At 39.3% G+C, this 18,250-nt stretch overlaps 1 protein-coding gene across 1 annotated transcript in view; it reads right to left on the bottom strand.

Annotated features, from left to right (window-relative positions):
- GLG1 (golgi glycoprotein 1) overlaps positions 1-18,250 on the bottom strand; it is a 156,990-nt gene that overhangs the window by 17,943 nt on the left and 120,797 nt on the right. Inside the window, exons 9-18 of the mRNA XM_044663114.1 lie at positions 12,639-12,740; positions 10,435-10,588; positions 9,533-9,670; positions 6,437-6,523; positions 5,115-5,177; positions 4,347-4,460; positions 3,403-3,491; positions 2,286-2,403; positions 1,184-1,276; positions 594-731 (exon numbers count right to left, since the gene is read on the bottom strand). Of these exons, the coding sequence (XP_044519049.1) occupies positions 594-731; positions 1,184-1,276; positions 2,286-2,403; positions 3,403-3,491; positions 4,347-4,460; positions 5,115-5,177; positions 6,437-6,523; positions 9,533-9,670; positions 10,435-10,588; positions 12,639-12,740 (1,096 nt within the window). The remainder of the gene's footprint in view (positions 1-593; positions 732-1,183; positions 1,277-2,285; positions 2,404-3,402; positions 3,492-4,346; positions 4,461-5,114; positions 5,178-6,436; positions 6,524-9,532; positions 9,671-10,434; positions 10,589-12,638; positions 12,741-18,250) is intronic.

Genomic DNA, 18,250 nt, shown 5'->3' on the forward strand with positions numbered 1-18,250 from the left:
GAGAACAGACTGGGTAAGGCTTTGGGCCAAGGGCTGACTGGAAGAGTGTGGACTGGTTTGCTTTGGGAATAATGAAAGCTTCCAAATGAAGCAATATCCCATATTTTCAGTACTAGTCACCTGTATGTGTATGGTAGCAAGACCAAGAGTACAATACCTCCAAAAAAAGAAAGGGCACTAAAAAGAGAGCAATGGAGAGGAATACAGGGAATATGAATAGGTTGCGACATAGAGCCAAAGAAGAACACCAAGGAAGAGCCAGGGCTAAAATAGAGTACAGAAGAATTGCAGAACAGAAAGAGAAGGCCTAGACAAATGGCAAGAACAAGGAATGTCAAGAAAAACTCATAAAGGCTTCCAGAATGGTGGCTGGTCCCAGGAACTCTGTGGGACTACCCAGATGAGGATCTCAAAGTGGGGGGAGGGATGAAGGAATGGATGAGCTGCAGTCTGCCAAATTAGAGGGAACATTGGAATCAAGCCCAGATCTGCTTGGGCACCAAGGGGATAAAGGGTGCCTCAAGCAGACATAACAGTCTTAAGGTGAACATGCTGGGAAAAATTTGATATGGCCTTGTGAGCAGCTGTCTTACCTTTATCATCTGTTTACAGACTCTCATGAGGGTATAGTCTAGTTCTGGGTCCATCATCTCTGTCTCCTGCAGCTTAAAGACTTTCTGGTGGCACCGAGGACTCAGTTGCTTCTTGTTCTCTTTAAGGCACTCTATAATCTAGGAGAGAAGTGACAAAGCCAGTGTGAGAAAAGGTCCTAAAGCATGAAGCTGACTGAAACACCAATCTGTGGGGCCTCTTTCTAGGCTAGTTTTGACATGACAGAAGTAAGGATCCATAGCCTGACATAAGGTAAAATCTACTGTGATTTAATTCAATCACAGGGGCTGGTGTCAATAAAAAGGAAGCCACAAGGAAGCCAAGGCTAAGTGCTCAGTACAGAATGATCCAATTATTCCTATGTCTAAGATAATAAATAGGCTTAGTTTATCATAAATGGAGCATCTGATTTGCAAGTTGATCACACTACAATGGGAGAAGGAACAGAGTGCTTGTTTCCTGGTTTTTGGCTCCTGTTCCCTAGAGGTGTGCCAGTAAGGAGGCTGCTTTGGGGAACAAGGACAAAGTCATCACTGAGTGGTATTGTTGAGGCTCCACAACGATGACTTACCTGGGCATTGCCGAAGGGCACAGTTTGACAGTAGTTCTTGATGTCATTTTTGCAGGCCTCATACAGCTCTGGCTCTAGGCGGATGTCCTCCGTCTGTGCCCAAAAGGGAACCGAGAAAGAGAAGCTATGAAGTTGAGTTTAGCATTGAAAAGTCAATCACATTAGACTCTCAATTTCTATCCACAAAAGCCAAAGTGAGTCTAGAGAGAGGAGTATTACATCAAGAGGCAAATGAACAGCTCACTCAGCCCTGTATACACTAGGTGGTCTTAAGAAAGTCACTTCACTTTATGGTATCTCAAGACCCTAAACTATGAAATGGGAGTACCACCATGTGCTTCACTGCTCTACAAAGGTGACTGGGAAGGCCTTGCTGTACTAGTTTTTGATGGCATTCTTGTTTGATTTAAGTAGTCTGAACATATGGTGATGCTGTTATGAGGTGTTGTGTAATTCATATAATTTATTCTTGATGAGACTGAAGGAGAGCAAAATTAGATGATGTGAACTCTAGATTTTTCTTAACTTTTCCCCGTCATATGATTTAGGACTACCTTTAGGAGTGTAAAATTGAAATTTGGGAGATGCCATCTAAAGTATATATATTTTCTATGGACACGTGGGAACTATCAAACTACATTTCCTGTGGTCCAACGGGTTTCTGGTTCTGGTTCTTTGAGTGTGGGGACGCCTGCGTCACCGCGCAGAGAACAGTTTAAATGAGAGGAAATCCAAAAGTAAGCCCTCTTTAGCTACCCGGAGGCGTGTAATATGAAAGGTAAAATGCCTGAGGCAGGAGTTTTGAATTCTTATTGGCGCGTGGTCTAATGATTTTACCAGCATGGCCATGGCTTTAATTAAACTACTAATTTATATTATTATATCAGTCTTTATTATTTTTAATCGTAACAGGAGTGAGATTAGAAACTGGGGGAAGGTGTGTGTGTCTCTTGCTACAAAGAGTACCCTAAACATCCAAACAAGATTTGAATTTTTCAACAAGCTTTAAAAATTTAAGAGGAAAAAAGGTGGGAGGGTTTGGTGGTTGTGGTTTGTGGTGAGAGGGAAGTTCAAAAAAGCAGGACAAGGCCTTGGGCATTACCATTTCCAGCTCCTCGACGCGTAGTTGTCTGCGGCACTTCAGGGACACTCTTTGCTCTTTGGCATCCTGGAGAGTGTCATTACGCACAGTGGTACTCAGACAGATCACCACATCCACTCTGCCAACCAAAGGAGAGAGCTAAGCCTGGACAATACAGCAAAGAACAGCCCCTTGCTACAGCTGTGCCTCCCAACAAACAAGGCTTCTAAGAACACAGCATCTCACTTATCTGGGCTCAAGCTCTTCAGCTTTCCCCCACTAGTGCTGACAACTTTCATGGTTGTTTAGGCTTCTCCAAGAAGCCACCATTGGATTCCAGGGGTCTTCAAACTGGGTAGCAGCTTTTTGGCAGTCTACCTAATGGATCAAATGTAGCAAAAAGCCCAACATCCAAATGCATATTTAGCTAAAAACAGACATCTTTGGGATGACACACTTAAATCTGCTTCTTGTCTTTGGGTTAGTCAAATTAATTCCTGGAAGACAGGAAAATCTGATACCGTGGTATAATTTTCTAACATTTGCAAAGAAAGGGCTAGGCTATATGGGGAAGCATTTTCCCAATAATGGGGTAACACCACCAGGAGTAGCATATCAGGAAAGGTGATAATTGCCTTCATTAAGTCCTAACCCTTGAATCAATGCAGAATTTGTTTCTACATTGGATAGTTTATTCAAATAATGACATAATGATATTATACTGGGAGGGATCCAGTTAATTTTGTTCACAAGCCTGCTTTTGCTAAGCACTTCACATCCTAGTATACAAATCAAGGGCTCTTCACAAAGCTCTTCCTAGAGATTGGATCTGCAGAGAAGGACCTGGTTTCAGTGGATGGCAAGAATAGCCATAGCTAGATTATAAAAGTTAAGGAGTTGGAGAAAACAGAAAGTCAAAAAGCGAGGAATCCAGGGCAGCACAAAGGCGTTTCTCTCATGTTTAAAATGAAGGTGCACAATGAATCTTCTCAGTCCTTCTATTGAAGAGTCGGGGAAGGAGAGGAAGAATCTGGGGAAGAAGAGGAATGGAATGCTGCTTCTCTACCACCTTCTGGCTCAGTGAAGTTTACATGTCTATAGTCATAGGGTAGGGCTAGACACTCTAGAAGCCACATACTTTTTTTTGATGTTAGGGCAAAGTTTCAAGACGTCTTCCTTGCAGGCCATTTTAAATTTATAAGAGAATCGAAAATCCTTCATTTGGACCTGAAATATTTTAAGCACAAAATAAAGGTCGTATAACAAGCTTCAGTCATCAGAGGTGGCTATCATTTAGTCAACATAATTTCACACAAACCAAAACTGTTTTGATTCCAAGGCAGAAAAGCAGTAAAGGCTAGGCAATGGCAGCTAAGTGATTTGGCTAGGCTCATACAGCTAGGAAGTCTCTGAGGCAAGATCAGAAGCTAATCTCTAGGCCTGGTTCTCAATCTACAGAGTCACCTGGCTGTTCCCTGTTTTATTATTTTAAAATTCAAGAAGTGAATTTCCTGGGAAGATTGCCCTTGTTGAAACAAGGGAAATGTCTGCATTCTGTCCAAAGCAACCATCAAAAGCATCTTACTCACAAGTTCTTGAAAGAACACATAGGAGGAATTAGATACTGGCTATTGAGGGCAATAATTCAGAAATGCTAGACAAAAAGATTGGTGTCTGAAGATTCATTTGGACTACCCTGCTGAGCCCAAAGACATGAAGGCTCTCATCCTCCTATAGAGAGCAGATAAGCCCTGTAGAATAGAAGCTGACTTTTGTCTTTGTCATCCTGGTTTTTAGCACGAAGCAACATTTAATAAATGCTTATTAAATGGAAAGTCTTAGATACCCACCCCTATAACAGTATTGAGATCTGGGCATTCTTGTCAGGAAAGCTGAGCACTGATTAAATCCTGATCCTTGATTCAAGTTTTTTTCCCCATATGGGATATGGAGTACATAAATGGATATTAAAATAGGATAAAGACAGGAAAAATTAAATTTCCCATTGCAGATTTGCTCTAATTTTATGTAAGAGCATTAGGTGATTGGAAACCACCATAGTCCTATGTTAGACCAACTCACCAGCTGGAAGTGGGTGACACCAATTGCACACTTCTCATTCATTTCCTTTTGGTGTTTGTTTTGGATCAGACACTCCATTAGATCCCCAGAATCAATCTGATTATCTGCCATGTCCTGTAGGAAGGCAAAAACCTCATTTATTCTCTACTTAAACAACAACAACAACCATCCTAGCTTAAGAAAGATGATGGGTCTGATTTTGCAAACCAAATAACTAGCAGTCCAAAAACAGATGAAAATAAGAAGTCAATGGAGTGCAATTAACAAAGCAAGATAGTACTTATAAAACGCCACTGTGTGTTATTGTTCCTGCTCTGCTGCAATGCCAAATACTTGATTTTCAAGATTATCTAACATATTTTGCTGATAGATTTCAGTCATGATTTAACCACAGGTAATCAGGGCATTCAGTAATAGTAAAGGCCTCTCAGTATTGAATTACCTAGTAAAGAGAACAAGAGGAATGTACAATGTAGATGGAAAAGGAAGCTTTTGTTGGTGCCAGCCAAGATCTCAGACTACTTTATTAGAAGCACATTTATTAGAATTATTAACCATACATCTAGCTATCTAGAAGAAAGAATCAGTTAAAGTTTTCCCTATAACAATGGTAGCTTTTTGCTAACTTATTTGTTTTAATTTGCTACTGGTGACTAAGTCTGAAAATCATAAGTTATGAATAGTTTCTTTTCTTTTTGAGGGTAATTAATTTTGGAGGTAAAGGTATCCTGCCCATTATATAGATTGTCAAATTTGACGGTCACTTACATGGCAGAAATTCTGAATGATGGGCTCACATGCTCTCATCAACAGAGCTTCAATCTGAATGTCCTGTAGAAGACAAAGGTAACAGTTTCATCTTAGAAAAGAACAAAGGAAAGTGAGGTTTGTTTCATTTTTAAAGGTCAGTAGCATTTGTTGGGGAGGTTATCTATATATTTGAGTTTCTACCCTTCCTTGAAAATTAATCTGGATGACTTCTCCTGTTAGCCTAAGAAGTTAAGGATGTTCTTCATCCTTATCCAAAAATATATGGAATGTTGGGAAGAACCTACAAGTTAAAGACACCCTATCAGATCCCCACAGATACATGTAAACTATGTTTGTACTTAAGCTAATAAAAAACTAGGCAGATTTAGAGAGGTGGGCAGAAGGGGTGATAAAATATTATTCTGAAAGTACAAGACTTCTCTGCCTACATGAAACTGTAGGAAAGAAAAGGGAGGAAAGAGGAAAAGTGAAACTTTTAACATCATTATCTGGAAAAGTTTTGGGGAAATGTTCAAGAATTTAAGTGGCTCAGAAATATACTAAAGAGTAATAACTAAGAATAATTGCTATATACCCAAATCTTAAGCCATAGGGCTATCACTCAGATACCCATTTCCACAAATAAAAAGCCAAATGACAAAGTTTTTGGACGATAGGCATAATTATGACTGATGGTCTTAATTATATGAACCACTGCTCCACTCTAGCTAAATAAATATATCAGTGTTTTGCAAGGTCTCATACTTGTGGGTGATTCTACATGCAATTGAATTTTTATGCTTCTTAGATGTCAATGATTGCAACTATAGTTAAATGAAGAAATTCTAATTTAGCCGACTGCATTTCATTTAAAGAGTTCCCTCTGGTTGCTTTTTATAGGAATACTATCTGAGGGTGTTATGACAGAATGGGCTAATGTCTTGCAGAGTGAGGATAGGGGGCTGTAACCTAAAAACCTACTGCTAAAAAGGAGGTCGGTGAGCTGCTGCCCCAGAAACATGAAGTTCTCAGGCAATGTAAGAAGAGCAAATTGGTAGATTATTTTGAATGAAGAAGATCCAGGCAAAGATCTAATTTGGGGACAGTTGTTCAAGAGATTGGAAGATTTGGAGCTGCAGAAATAAACAGCATATGGTAAGTCAAGACTCCAAAGAATTGAGATAAGGAGAGGTGAGAGCCTCCAAACTCCTGGTGTCCTCTGGTTAAAGGAGAGAAAATATGGTGCCCTCCGAGGGAAAATGTATTGGAACCAATAGATCTTTCATCAAAGCAAAGGTCCCTGACAAAGGCATTATCTTTCTGAATTGTAAATGGCTTACCTCGGATTCTAATTCTGTGAGGTTGCCAACTATATCTCTGCATTCCACAACTAAGTCATCAAGATGATCCTGGAGGCACTCAAGCTCCTACAAATTAAGAAAAAACAAAACAAAAAACCTGTGTCATTAAGTAGTTACTTCCATAAGCAGTTCAAATTGAGGTACTGTGTCTGTTTTCTCATGGAAGGCCTCTAGTGGAGGTCCAATTTTGTCTACAAGGAGGAGCTCACGGTATATATATACAAATGTTTTATTTGATTTATAAATTAAAAACTGCTGAAAAGACAATTACCCGATGCAACTGGTCTCAGCTGAAAAAGGAGATTTGAGATCAATAGGGTATAATAGCCTCATAAACTGCTCAAAGGTGACAATTTAGTTTGGGGCCCAATGGGAATCAATGCTGCAGTGAAATGTCCAGGCATTCCACATCCAAAATCCTGTATTTGAAAATGTACTTTAGATCCTGTCAGTGACTAATATTTCTGTCAGGAAAAGATACTGGGTTAATAAGATTAATTTGTAATTCTTAATATCCAAATGAGGCAAAAACTGTCCAGTAGGTACAGTCTTGAGCCTGGAATAACCAACAAACACACACTTGTGAATAGCAGTCACTAGAACAGCTAGTTTCGAAAGATATAAGAAAAACCTTAGGAGATGCCAAAAATTGTCAAGTTTCTTTTATACTTATTTTTTGAAATTATCAGTACTAACTAGGAAAGTTCCCTGTCCATTTGTCTGAGAGCTTGCCAGTAACTGTAAGGATTATACTCTGATGGAGGGAGACAAATCTCAGTAACATTTGAAACTATTTACTGCTACTTGTGTAAATAGAGATAAGTGTATCTCTGTATGTAGAAGTCATCTTTCTGGGACTTTGTCAACTGGTCACCCCTGAATTTCAGCACATTATTTTTTTCTTCAGTTGGATAATCAGATGAATTCAATGGTTAGCACCTTCTTAAAACTATCTCATGGCAATAGTTCTTTTCATATCACATGGTTTTTGCTAAGGCGGAGACAAGGAAGTAGTATATATTCCAGGCATGAGGGATAGCCAATGGAAATGCCTGTAATCAGTAGATGGAATATCTTGTTCAAGGAAGAGCAAAGAGGCCAGGGTCACTAGATTGAAGAGTATGTGAGAGGAGGGGAGAGGAAGTGGTGCAAGGAAACAGATAGGAATATATCAGAGAGATAGGAGAACTGGGAGAGAGGGGCTCCTGAAAACCTAGAGAGAAAGAAAATCAAGGAGAGTGATCAACAGTGTGAAAGGCCGCAGAAGTCAAGGATAATGAGGCCTGGGAGAAAGCAATTGGATTTGGTAATTAAGAGATTATTAGTAATTTTAGGAGAGAAAGGAGCAGTTTCAATTGAATGATCAAGCTGGAAGTCAGACTATAGAGAATTTTAAAAAGAATGAAAGAAAAGGAAGAGGCAGCACAGATTGTAGACTTCCTTCTCAAGGAGTTTAGCCACAAAAGGGAGGAGATAGAACAATAGCTAGCAGGGATTAACAGAAGGAGTAAGGGTTTTTGTGGATGAGGAAGACAGAAGCATTTTTCTAAACAAGATGGAAGAAGGCAGTAAATAGGGAACGATCAAAGACAAGTGAGAAATCTCTGCTCACTTTCAATGCCAAACTCCTAGAAAAAGCTGTCTACTTCAGTGGCTTCCACTTCCTATCTTTTTCTTCTTAATCCCCTGAGAATTGATTGCCTCCATCAACACTCAGCCAAGGTTAGGTTGTCCAGAGTTACCAATGATCTCTCAATGGTTAAAATTGCTATCCTTTTCTCAGGCATCCTCCTCCATGACCTTCTCCTGCAGCACCTGGCACCATGACACCTTTTTATCCTGAATAGTCTCAATTCTGGGTTCTTGTAACATAGCTCTCTCAGGGTGGTTCTCCTACTTGATTGCTCCTTCTCAGTCTCTTCTTGCTTATCAATCTTATCACAACCCTGTAGGTGACTCCAAAGTTATGTCTTTGGCCTGCTCTTTTTCCTTACTACCTACATTTTCTTGCTTAGTGATTTCATCAGTTCCTATGAATTTAATTATCACCCCTATGTACATGGGATTCCCAATCTATATATCCAACCTTTTCCAGTCTTTCTCCTGAGCTTTAGTAGTACAACTCCAACTGCTTATTGATTATTTCAAATGGCATGACTTCTGACAATGGACAGGGCATTTCAAACTCAACATGTCTAGAACAGAATTCATTATCAATCTTTTTAAAAAAAGTCTTCCACCTAACTTCCCAATTTTTACTGAGATGACCACCTCTTTTTTTCCTGGTACTAGGTTCACAACGATAAGAGTTATCTTTGACTCTTCCATCTCCTTCAACTCTATGTTCAATCAACTGTTAAGCAAACAATCAATTCTGTTTCTATACCATCTCTCCTATCTGCCCCCTCTTCTCTACTCACATTACCCACCATTTAAATTCAGTGCTTCATTATCTCTTACCTTCACCTGGACTATGATACTCCTGTCCTAATCATTCTCTTTGCCTCCTGTCTGTGTCTCTTCTCTTATGAACTCTTCAAATAACTACCAAGTGATAATCCCAAAAGAATTCTGTGTCCTTTTTCCTGCTCAAAAACCTCCAGTAGCTCTCTATTGCCTCTAGGATAAGATACAAACTTTTCTGTACACCATTAAAAACCCTTCCCAGTTAGGCTCCAGATCATTTTTCCAGACACATATCTTGTTATTTCCCCCTCAGACACTGTTTCTGGCCAATCTGACCTCTTGCTATTTCTAACCTGTGACATTAGTCTCCTAGTATCTTAGCTCAAGATTTTCCCCTTTGCATAATTTCCAATTTTCTTCAAGGCTCAGTGACACAGACTCTTCCTTTGAGAAGCCTTTCCCGACCCTGGCAGGTGCTAATATTGAGGAGAATCTTTCAAGATTCTAATAATGATTTTGACTTCTCTATGCTCGAAGTGCTTCTTCTGAGTAGAATGCAAACTCCCTGAGGTAAAGAATTGCTTAATCCATGACTTCCTATCTCCAGCACCAGGTACACAAAAGGTGCTTAATAAATACTTGTAGAAAAGAAAGAGATTGGTTTCCTACCTGGCCCATCTCGGTTTTTTCACTGCACCACTTGCCCAGGTCAATGAGGCACTTGTCTTGGAGAGCAGGATCAAGTTTTACATCCATGGCCCGCTGATGCAGGATTCGCTGCACTTCAGCGCGACATTCTCGAGACAGCTACATGTGAAGATGTGACAAGCCAGATTTTACGAAATTTGAAGAATTAGGCAATTTACTTGAAAGCCAATGATGAGGCTTCATTAATGATGGTTTTATTATTCCACTCCCAAACTACCAGATTTCCTGAATAGTCTAGCAGTGTCTCAGTGAGGCTGTATGCCTCAACTCAAAGACAATTAAATGCAAATACTCTATCCCCAAAAATGTATGAGTCAAGAGATATGAAGAGAAGACTAATAAGAATACTCTTTAGCTCTTGGTTTTGTGTCCAGAGTTGTGTATTATTATTATTAGAGGAAACACAATATATCCCCTTGAAGGAACAGAAACTCTGGTCTCTGTCATAGCTTAAGAGTTTGGTGATGAATCATTTAAACTCAATGGAATTGTACAGCAACATTTAAAACCATATTTGTGATGGGCATTTTGCTTCAATTCTGAGGAACTCAGCATGTCCCCCTTTAAACAAAAAATAATAGTACAAGTGAAAAGACAGATGGGAGTCCTATTTGTTGGAGATCACACTACAGACACCCTAACAGGATCTGTCAACTTCTCATTTTGAACCAGACAATGAATAGAATTTACTTTCTCAGAGGAGAGGGAATGTTTATGGCCTAATCAATTGGCATTTCTTTTTCATATCTATTGACATATCTTTTCCCAACATGAATTTTGTCAGCTAAAATCACAGTAACATGTAATCAAATGATCCAACCACTTCTGATGTTGAAAAGAAAAAGAAACCATAGACTGCATACTCTCCTGCCTTGCTCCTCAGTGCGGTAGGCATGTCTATATAAACAGGAGAATACAGCTCCAGGTGGCATAAGCTCACTGGTCTCATTCCAACCATGGGTATGGCAGAGACGAGAAGCATCTCCTTGGCACTTCCGGTAAAGAACAGGGTCCAGTCTATGAAGAAGAAAGTAAAAATGCAACTATTGTTAATTATACCTTTTGGCTGAATTTATATAGGACTTTTAAATGCTATTTTTAGACAATGACAAGCAGTTATCTTGGGGCAAATTCTAGAAAAATATATATGAAGCACAAAAACACTCTATTCTTAGCAAACTTTAAGATATTCAAATGTCATCCACTTCAAAGCTTAATTTTGCCCTGGGAGAAGAACAGTGGGGTAAATGGATGTTGACTCTATGTATTGCAAAAATTAAAAATTAAAAGAGATTGGGTGTAAATTAATAATTTTATTAAATCAAAAGTAGGAGTAGGAAAAAGAGGGAAAAATAGGAGAAAGATATAAAAGGTATTTTCCTTATTGCTGCATTTAGTTGGCTATCCTAAGGCCAACATAACAGGCCTTCTGGCTACACTCACAAACAGGTCCAGTCAGCACCCAAACACAGAAGAGAAGAGAGAGAAAAATTTGCCCTTGCCTCAGTTTATTAAATCTATTCTCTACCCACTAATTCTCACACATGACATCTCCAGAGCCAACTACACTTTCTAATTTGCCTGTGCTGCCCTGTGGGGCGGTCCAGAGGGGCAGTGCAAGGGAAATCATCCTGCCCTCCTGTTCTAGCGATATTCCTGATTCATTTTTCTGGCTGCTGTTCTACCTTCGTGACCTAATTTACCCAATGATTTGCCTCACACAGTCCTGACTTCCGAGCCCCATACCAGGTACATGTAGTCGCAAGAGGGAAGGATAAATTTTCTTCTGCATAGTATGAGAAAAGAAAACTTAAGAGATGACAGATCATAGCAAAGTTATTGAGTCTACACCAATCCACTGGGGTCACAACTAGGTAGCCAAGTTATGAACAACATCTTTTGACATACTAAAACTTAATTAAGGGAGTGACAAGACTGGGAAATTTTCATTAAATGGAAAGCTTCTGGCCTAGTCCTAGCCTACTTAGTATCTCACTCCCTACTCTGTAAGTCTCTCACCTTCCCTCTATGTTAGTAATGTTACAAAGTAAGTCTATTTTTAGGACACCAATTAAGTATATAACTTCTAGTAAACATAAATCACATTTTTGGATTTGAGAATAAAAGAAAAGCTAGGAATAGAGATCATCACTTGCTTACCGAAACTTTACATCTAAAAAATTTAAGGAAAGTTTAATTCTAAAACATATTTAGAGTGATTGCTCAAAGCAAGAGGAAAGCAGAAAAAAATTACCAAGCAGCTTCAGAATTGCATTTTTATGAATGTTTCGGAATGAAATGGGAAAGCTGGGGACAGGCTAGGTGATGAAATGTTTTATTTTTATTAAGGTGTCTTCTTGTTCAACTTAGGAGAACATGGTAAGAATATAGATTTTTATAGCTATTTCATTAACTAATTTCAGAGAATTAACAAAACAAATGGAATCTTCTACTAAAAGTTCTAGTATAATAAATTATGTGGAGAAATTTTAGCAACATCCCAAGGATTTTTAGCTTCAACACATAAACCAATACTAAGAGAACAAGGAACATTACAGTCCATTCATTATCTGTTATTCTGAGGCTATGGAGTGAAACTGAAATTGAAGACTGAAGAGAGTTTTCAACATAGGTATCTCTCTTCTGGCTATCAATTTGGGTAGATGAATAGAGTGGACTAAAATCCTTTTTTACAATAAGAAACTGTAGTTTCAATTACTGTGAATAAAGAAACAAACAAATTCTCATTTAATATAACAATCAATAAAACAACAAAAAAACAACAACTCTAATTTGCATTTGTAATTCAAGAATGTTGTTTGTTTTCCTCACAGGCTCCAGGGTTTTTATAGACAGACATCTATGATGCCAGGATTATGACCTTGCACTTACAAATTAGTGCTATCTGATGAAAGCTTAGCAGTTGACTGTACTTTCAATAAAGGTCAGGTCTCACAAGATCAAATATGTTAGCCAGCAGAGGAAAAAGAAACCCTGACCCCTTTCTAGTGACAATTTCTCAGATTTGAAGGCAGGGTTGGCTGTGACCACAGTTTGGGACACTTACTTCCAGTCTCGAGAGATGAAATACTGGAGTTCTAGTAGCCTGTGCTCACAATCTTCAACCATCTTTTCTGTGTAGAGATGCTCCATTAGGCAAGAGAGAATCCTGTGCACAGGAAGGGAGAGAAGGAACCAGCAGAGTCAGAACACACAATACAAATCCTCAATATGCTACTACATGCTTAACCTGTGCTACATCATAGGGTTTCTTTTTTTTAAATTGGACTTCTGATTTCACTGGGGCAGGGAACTCCAGATGAGGAAAACTCCTACCAGGTACATCAGCAACTATTTTGCAAACTGGAATCTTCTGAAGGCTCAGAGACTTTTTCAGAAAGTCATCTGGCCAGTAGGGGTCTCACAATTTGTGTTGAACACAGGTCTTTGTGCTCTCTCCCCACTAGGATGTACTGCCTCCTATAGAGGCAAGAAAAGGTTACATTTTACCAGGAGATACAACACGTATTTAAGTCAAAGACTGAGCACTCCTTAATCTTACAGATAAGGAAACAGACATTTGGTGACTTCTCCATGGTTACCATGGTAACCAGAGACAAATCAGAGATTTGAACCCAGGGCCTTTGACTCCAAATCCAAGGCTCTTTCCACTGTTCCTTGATGCTACTAACAACTGAAGGAATCAGAAGGCAAGTAAGAAGTGGTACCTCAAGTGAACCCTGGAGGAAGATGAAGGAGGGAAGGAGAACGAGAGGGCAGTACAAAAAGGAAATTCAGGAAACAGAGCATGTGAAGGGGAGACCCATGACAAAGGTGGGCTAAACTGGACTATGAGATGAAAAGAACTGATGTGCTGACCTTGAGCAAAAGAGACCCGGCCATATCTTTGTTTTAGGAAGAGAACTTTGGAAGCCATCTGAAAGATGGATCAAAGATGGGAAACTTTTTGTAGTTCAGCTGTGTCTCACTGTTGGTTACCCTATTTGGAGTTTTCTTGACACAGGTACTGGATGGTTTGCCACTTCCTCCTCTAGCTCATTTTACAGATGAGAAAACTGAGGCAAAAAGGGTTAGGAGACTTGCCCAGGTTCACACAGCCAAGTAGTGTCTGAAACTGAATTTAAACTCAGGAAGATGAGTTTTCCTGACTCAAGGACCAGTACTGTATCCACTGTACCACCTAGCTGCCTAAATTGGAAGAGGTTGATGCTGTAGTACAGGCACAAGATAAGGGCCTGAAACAGTAGTGGCTATTTGTAGAAGGAGAAGATGACATGGAGGTGAACTAACAAAACTTGACAATGGACTAGATAGAGTGTGATAAGAGGGGGAAAAATCATGAATAATTAGGGGAAGACAGATGAAACCTTCAAAAGAAATAGGGAAATTTGGAGAAGAGGGTCTACTGGATATGTTAAGTGACATCAAGGTAGAGATGTGGACTGAGGGTTCAGAAAAGAAATAAAAGTTTAGACAGATAGATTAGAAATTACTGAATTTATGTAAGCAGACATAATTGCCAAGGAAGGATGTGAAAGGGACCCAGGACAATGTTCTGAGGGACCACCTATGCTTAAGGAATGATAAATAGATAATGATAAAAGCAATTAAGACAGATGGGAGAAGATCAGGAAAGAATATGACAAAAACTATAGACAGAGACGATCAAGGGAAAAGAAGATGGTTAGTTATGTCAAAAGCTACAAAAACTGAAGAATCATGGACTGAGAAAAGAAAAATGGATTCAAGTGCAATAAGGATGCTCGGCAAGAGACAGAGAACATTACAAAATGTAAAATGAATATTTTTTATTATATTAAATTAACAAATGTACAAACAAAACTAATGCAACCAAAATTAAAGGGAAGCAACAAACTGGGAAAAATTTTTTATAACAAAAATCCCTGACAGATCTAATTTCTCAAATTTATAAGGAACTAAGTCAAATATACAAGAAATCAAGCCATTCCCTAATTGACAAATGGTCATGGGACATGAACAGGCAATTTTCAGATGAAGAAATCAAAACTGTCAAGAATCACATGAAAAAGTGTTCTAAATCCCTCCTGGTTAGAGAAATGTTAATCAAAATAACTCTGAGGTACCACCTCACACCTAGCAGATCAGCCAATATGACAGTAAAAGAAATGTTGGAGGGGATATGGCAAAATTGGGACACTAATACATTGCTGGTGGAGTTGTGAATTGATCCAACCATTTTGGAAAGCAATTTGGAATTATGTCCAAAAGGTTTTAAAAGAATGCATACCCTTTGATCCAGCAATACCACTACTAAGTTTGTACCTCAAAGAGATAATAAAAAAGGTTGTACAAAGATATTTACAGCCGTGCTCTTTGTGGTGGCAAAAAACTGGAAAATGAGGAGTGTCCCGACTGGAGAATGGCTAAACAAACGGTGGTATATGATGGTGATAGAATACTACTGTGCTATAAAGAATAATCAATTGCTTGATTTCTCTATGAACTGTATATTTCTAAATGAATTGTAAAAACCTCTATGAACTGATGCAGAGTGAAATGAGCAGAACCATGAGAACAATGTACATAGTGAAAAGTCAGTAATGAGAAAGAGATTTATTTGACTTTCACTGTGAAAGGAAAGAAAGTTCTATGATGGAAGCTTGAGGGGATAGGAGGGATCAAATGAAGGTTTAATGTGGAAGGGAGAAGTTAAGGCATAGCTGAAGGAAGGCAGAATGAAGGGAGCAAAAAGAGAGAGAACATAAAGATGAAAGAAAATGATCAGAAGAGGCCAAAGGCCTGAAGGAGGGTGGAGCAGAGGAGAATAAAAGCCAGAGACTGGATAGGAAGGTTCTGTGGTGTGGAAGAGGGGAGACTTACTGTGTAGCTAGGGAAATAGCTATATGGCAATTTTCCCAGGAAGAGGAAAAATGGATACAATACTTCCTTTACTTTGGCTCCTGTCATCATGCTGGCACATGTCCATTTTAAACTCCAATACTCATTATATTAACCCGAAGCTGTTTTCATCCTTCTAAGCACTATGGATTCTTTGAATATCACGAGCACTAACCACTCCTTTCACCCTAACCCAGACAATTTTCATTCAAAGCATGGAAGTACAATGCATAACTGTCTATGATATGTCTTGGTTGGAAACCAAGTTGGAAATAAGTATAATACACTCAATCAACAAAAAAGTTCAAGGAAATGTAGAGCCAGGGACCTGAGAAACTCCATCATAGCCTGTTTTCTTCATTTTCTTAATTCACCAAGGTGGTTTAATTCACAGTTATTTATGACTACTTATAGAATCACAGGATTTAGGCCTGAAAAGAGGTAAAGTACCTTATCACACTTGTCTCAAGCACAAAGCTGGATTCAAACTCAGGCTATCTGATGTCAGGATCTGATTTCAGTTTGGAACTTCCAATCCTGGAGTTGAGCTAAACTCAGTGAGCCCACACTCTAAGTGACTAGCTCAAAACTAGATGATGCCAACCAGCCATCTAGAATGGTGATCTTGCCATTTACTTTATCTTTCCTCAAAAACCTTTCCTTCTCACCCAATACTTTTAACCTCCTGTTTTGGGAAGAATAACCCAATCAACTGTCCTATGATTCCATCACCATCACTGTGACTTGTCAGACCACAAATCTTTCTGGAGGATCACCGCCTCTATGTACTATATTCCCTTATTAGAACATAAGCTTCTTCATGGCAAGAACTATCTCACTTTTGGATTCATATCCCCAGCACTTAGCACACTGCCTTAGGAAGAGTCTTACTAATGTATTTTTTTGGTTCATTCATTCATTCTGTCATGGAACTTCATGATACTGATGGGCATTATTCTACTGGTGATCAGATATGACATAGGTCTTCTATACAAAGTAAGATAATAGATAAAAAAAAATGAGGAGTCATAATGGTAGTTAAGGAGCAAAACTGGGATACATACCCAGGTCCCCAGATTTTAAATTCAGTACTCTACTTAAGTTACACTTGACTGATTTTAAAACTAGTTTTTACAAATGTTAATGTACAATTCAGTCATATTTCAAAATTTCCTCTTTCCTAAATCATTCAATTATTGGAGTAATACTCTTAAATCTTATGACTTACTCTTTCATTCTACCTTAGCTATACAGAAAATGATAGAATCTGAGAGATCATAGGGAAGCCTAGGGAAATCTAGTTCAATCTATAAACAAAAGCTCTCTTTAGACTATATCATACCCAGAAAGTGGTAATCTAGCCTCTGCTTGAAGACCTCCAAAGAGGCCCACTGTACAAAGTCCATTCCTCTTTGGGATAGCACCCGTTGTTATAAAGTTTTGTCCTGATATAAAACCTGTAACAGCCTCTTTGCTATGCCCTGTACTCCCCATGCTTCTGGTTCTGACCTTTGGGGACAAACAGAACAAGTCAGATCCCTCCCATAGGATAGTACTTTAAATACTTGAAGATAACTGTCTTTTCTTCTTCAGGATAACCATGTCTAGATCCTTCAAATAATCCTAATATGCCATGGGCTGAAGGTCCTTTATCATCCTGGTTGTCGTCTTCTGGATGCTTTCTAGCTTATCAGAATCCTTCTGAAAACCTGGTACCCAGAACTGAGCATGATCCAGAGGAGGACAATCAGGATATTTTTTTCACACCACCTGCCCCTCTGCCTAGCAGCCAATGGGAGTGCACAGGGGGAAAGGTAAGCAACTCACAGGCAGACCTGCAGGGGAGCAGAGAGCTCAGGCCACTTCCTTTCCCCTCTCTACACTTACTGAGGACATTCCTCACTTCATCTGCCTCTCCATCCAGCAGTTCAATGGGAGTGCTTCCGTGTGTGTGTGTGTGTGTGTGTGTGTGTGTGTGTCTGTCTGTCTGTCTGTCTGTCTGGGGGTGGGTCTGGAGAGGGGGTAGGCCCAGAACAGCACTTAGTCTGGGGGGTAGGGGCAGGGCTTGGCACTCCATCTCTAAAAGGTTTGCCATCACTGCTACAATATGTCAGTCTCAAATTCCAGAATCCACAGTGAGACTAGATTACCTCAAGTCGCTGGTAATTTGCTATACAGATTTCACTATATATATAGATATTAAGATAATTTGATAATAATAATGATATAGACATATTAGCTTTAAAATTTCACCAACAACTTTGAGATGATTTGATTTTATTAATGAATTGCCCCAAAGGTAGCATAAAAAACAGTACAGTCCCTCAAAAACTCAACAAAAATAAGACTGTAAACTCCTGGCCCCCAAGTCTTCTCCAATTCGCTTGGGTCCATGTTGCTGAGTGTGCCCACCTCTAACTCAAGATTACAGGAGTGATAGTCTTTGCTTTTCTCCTTCTCCATCCTCTTCTTCATTCTGTCTGCCTCCCTTTGCCAGACCATCCCCTGGCTCCCATGCCATCTACCCTGTAGCCCTTTTGCTACTTGTCTCTGTCCCTTATTAAAGTGTGATTTGCAGCCCCACTTCCTGTTGCCATCATGGCCTTGCTTGGTTAGTACCCAAAGAACCAAGCATGCCCATCTCCTTTTCATATTTTCATGATTTATCAATTCACCATCCTTCTCACTGGACCTTTTTGTGCCCTAATTAGTTTTTTTACCTGCAAAATGAGACCCCTGCCTTTAGTCCCTTACAGCTCTAAATCGGATCTCTTCCTA

The sequence above is a fragment of the Gracilinanus agilis genome, chromosome 2, assembly GCF_016433145.1.
Source record: "Gracilinanus agilis isolate LMUSP501 chromosome 2, AgileGrace, whole genome shotgun sequence".
NCBI classification, from domain to species: Eukaryota; Metazoa; Chordata; class Mammalia; order Didelphimorphia; family Didelphidae; genus Gracilinanus; species Gracilinanus agilis.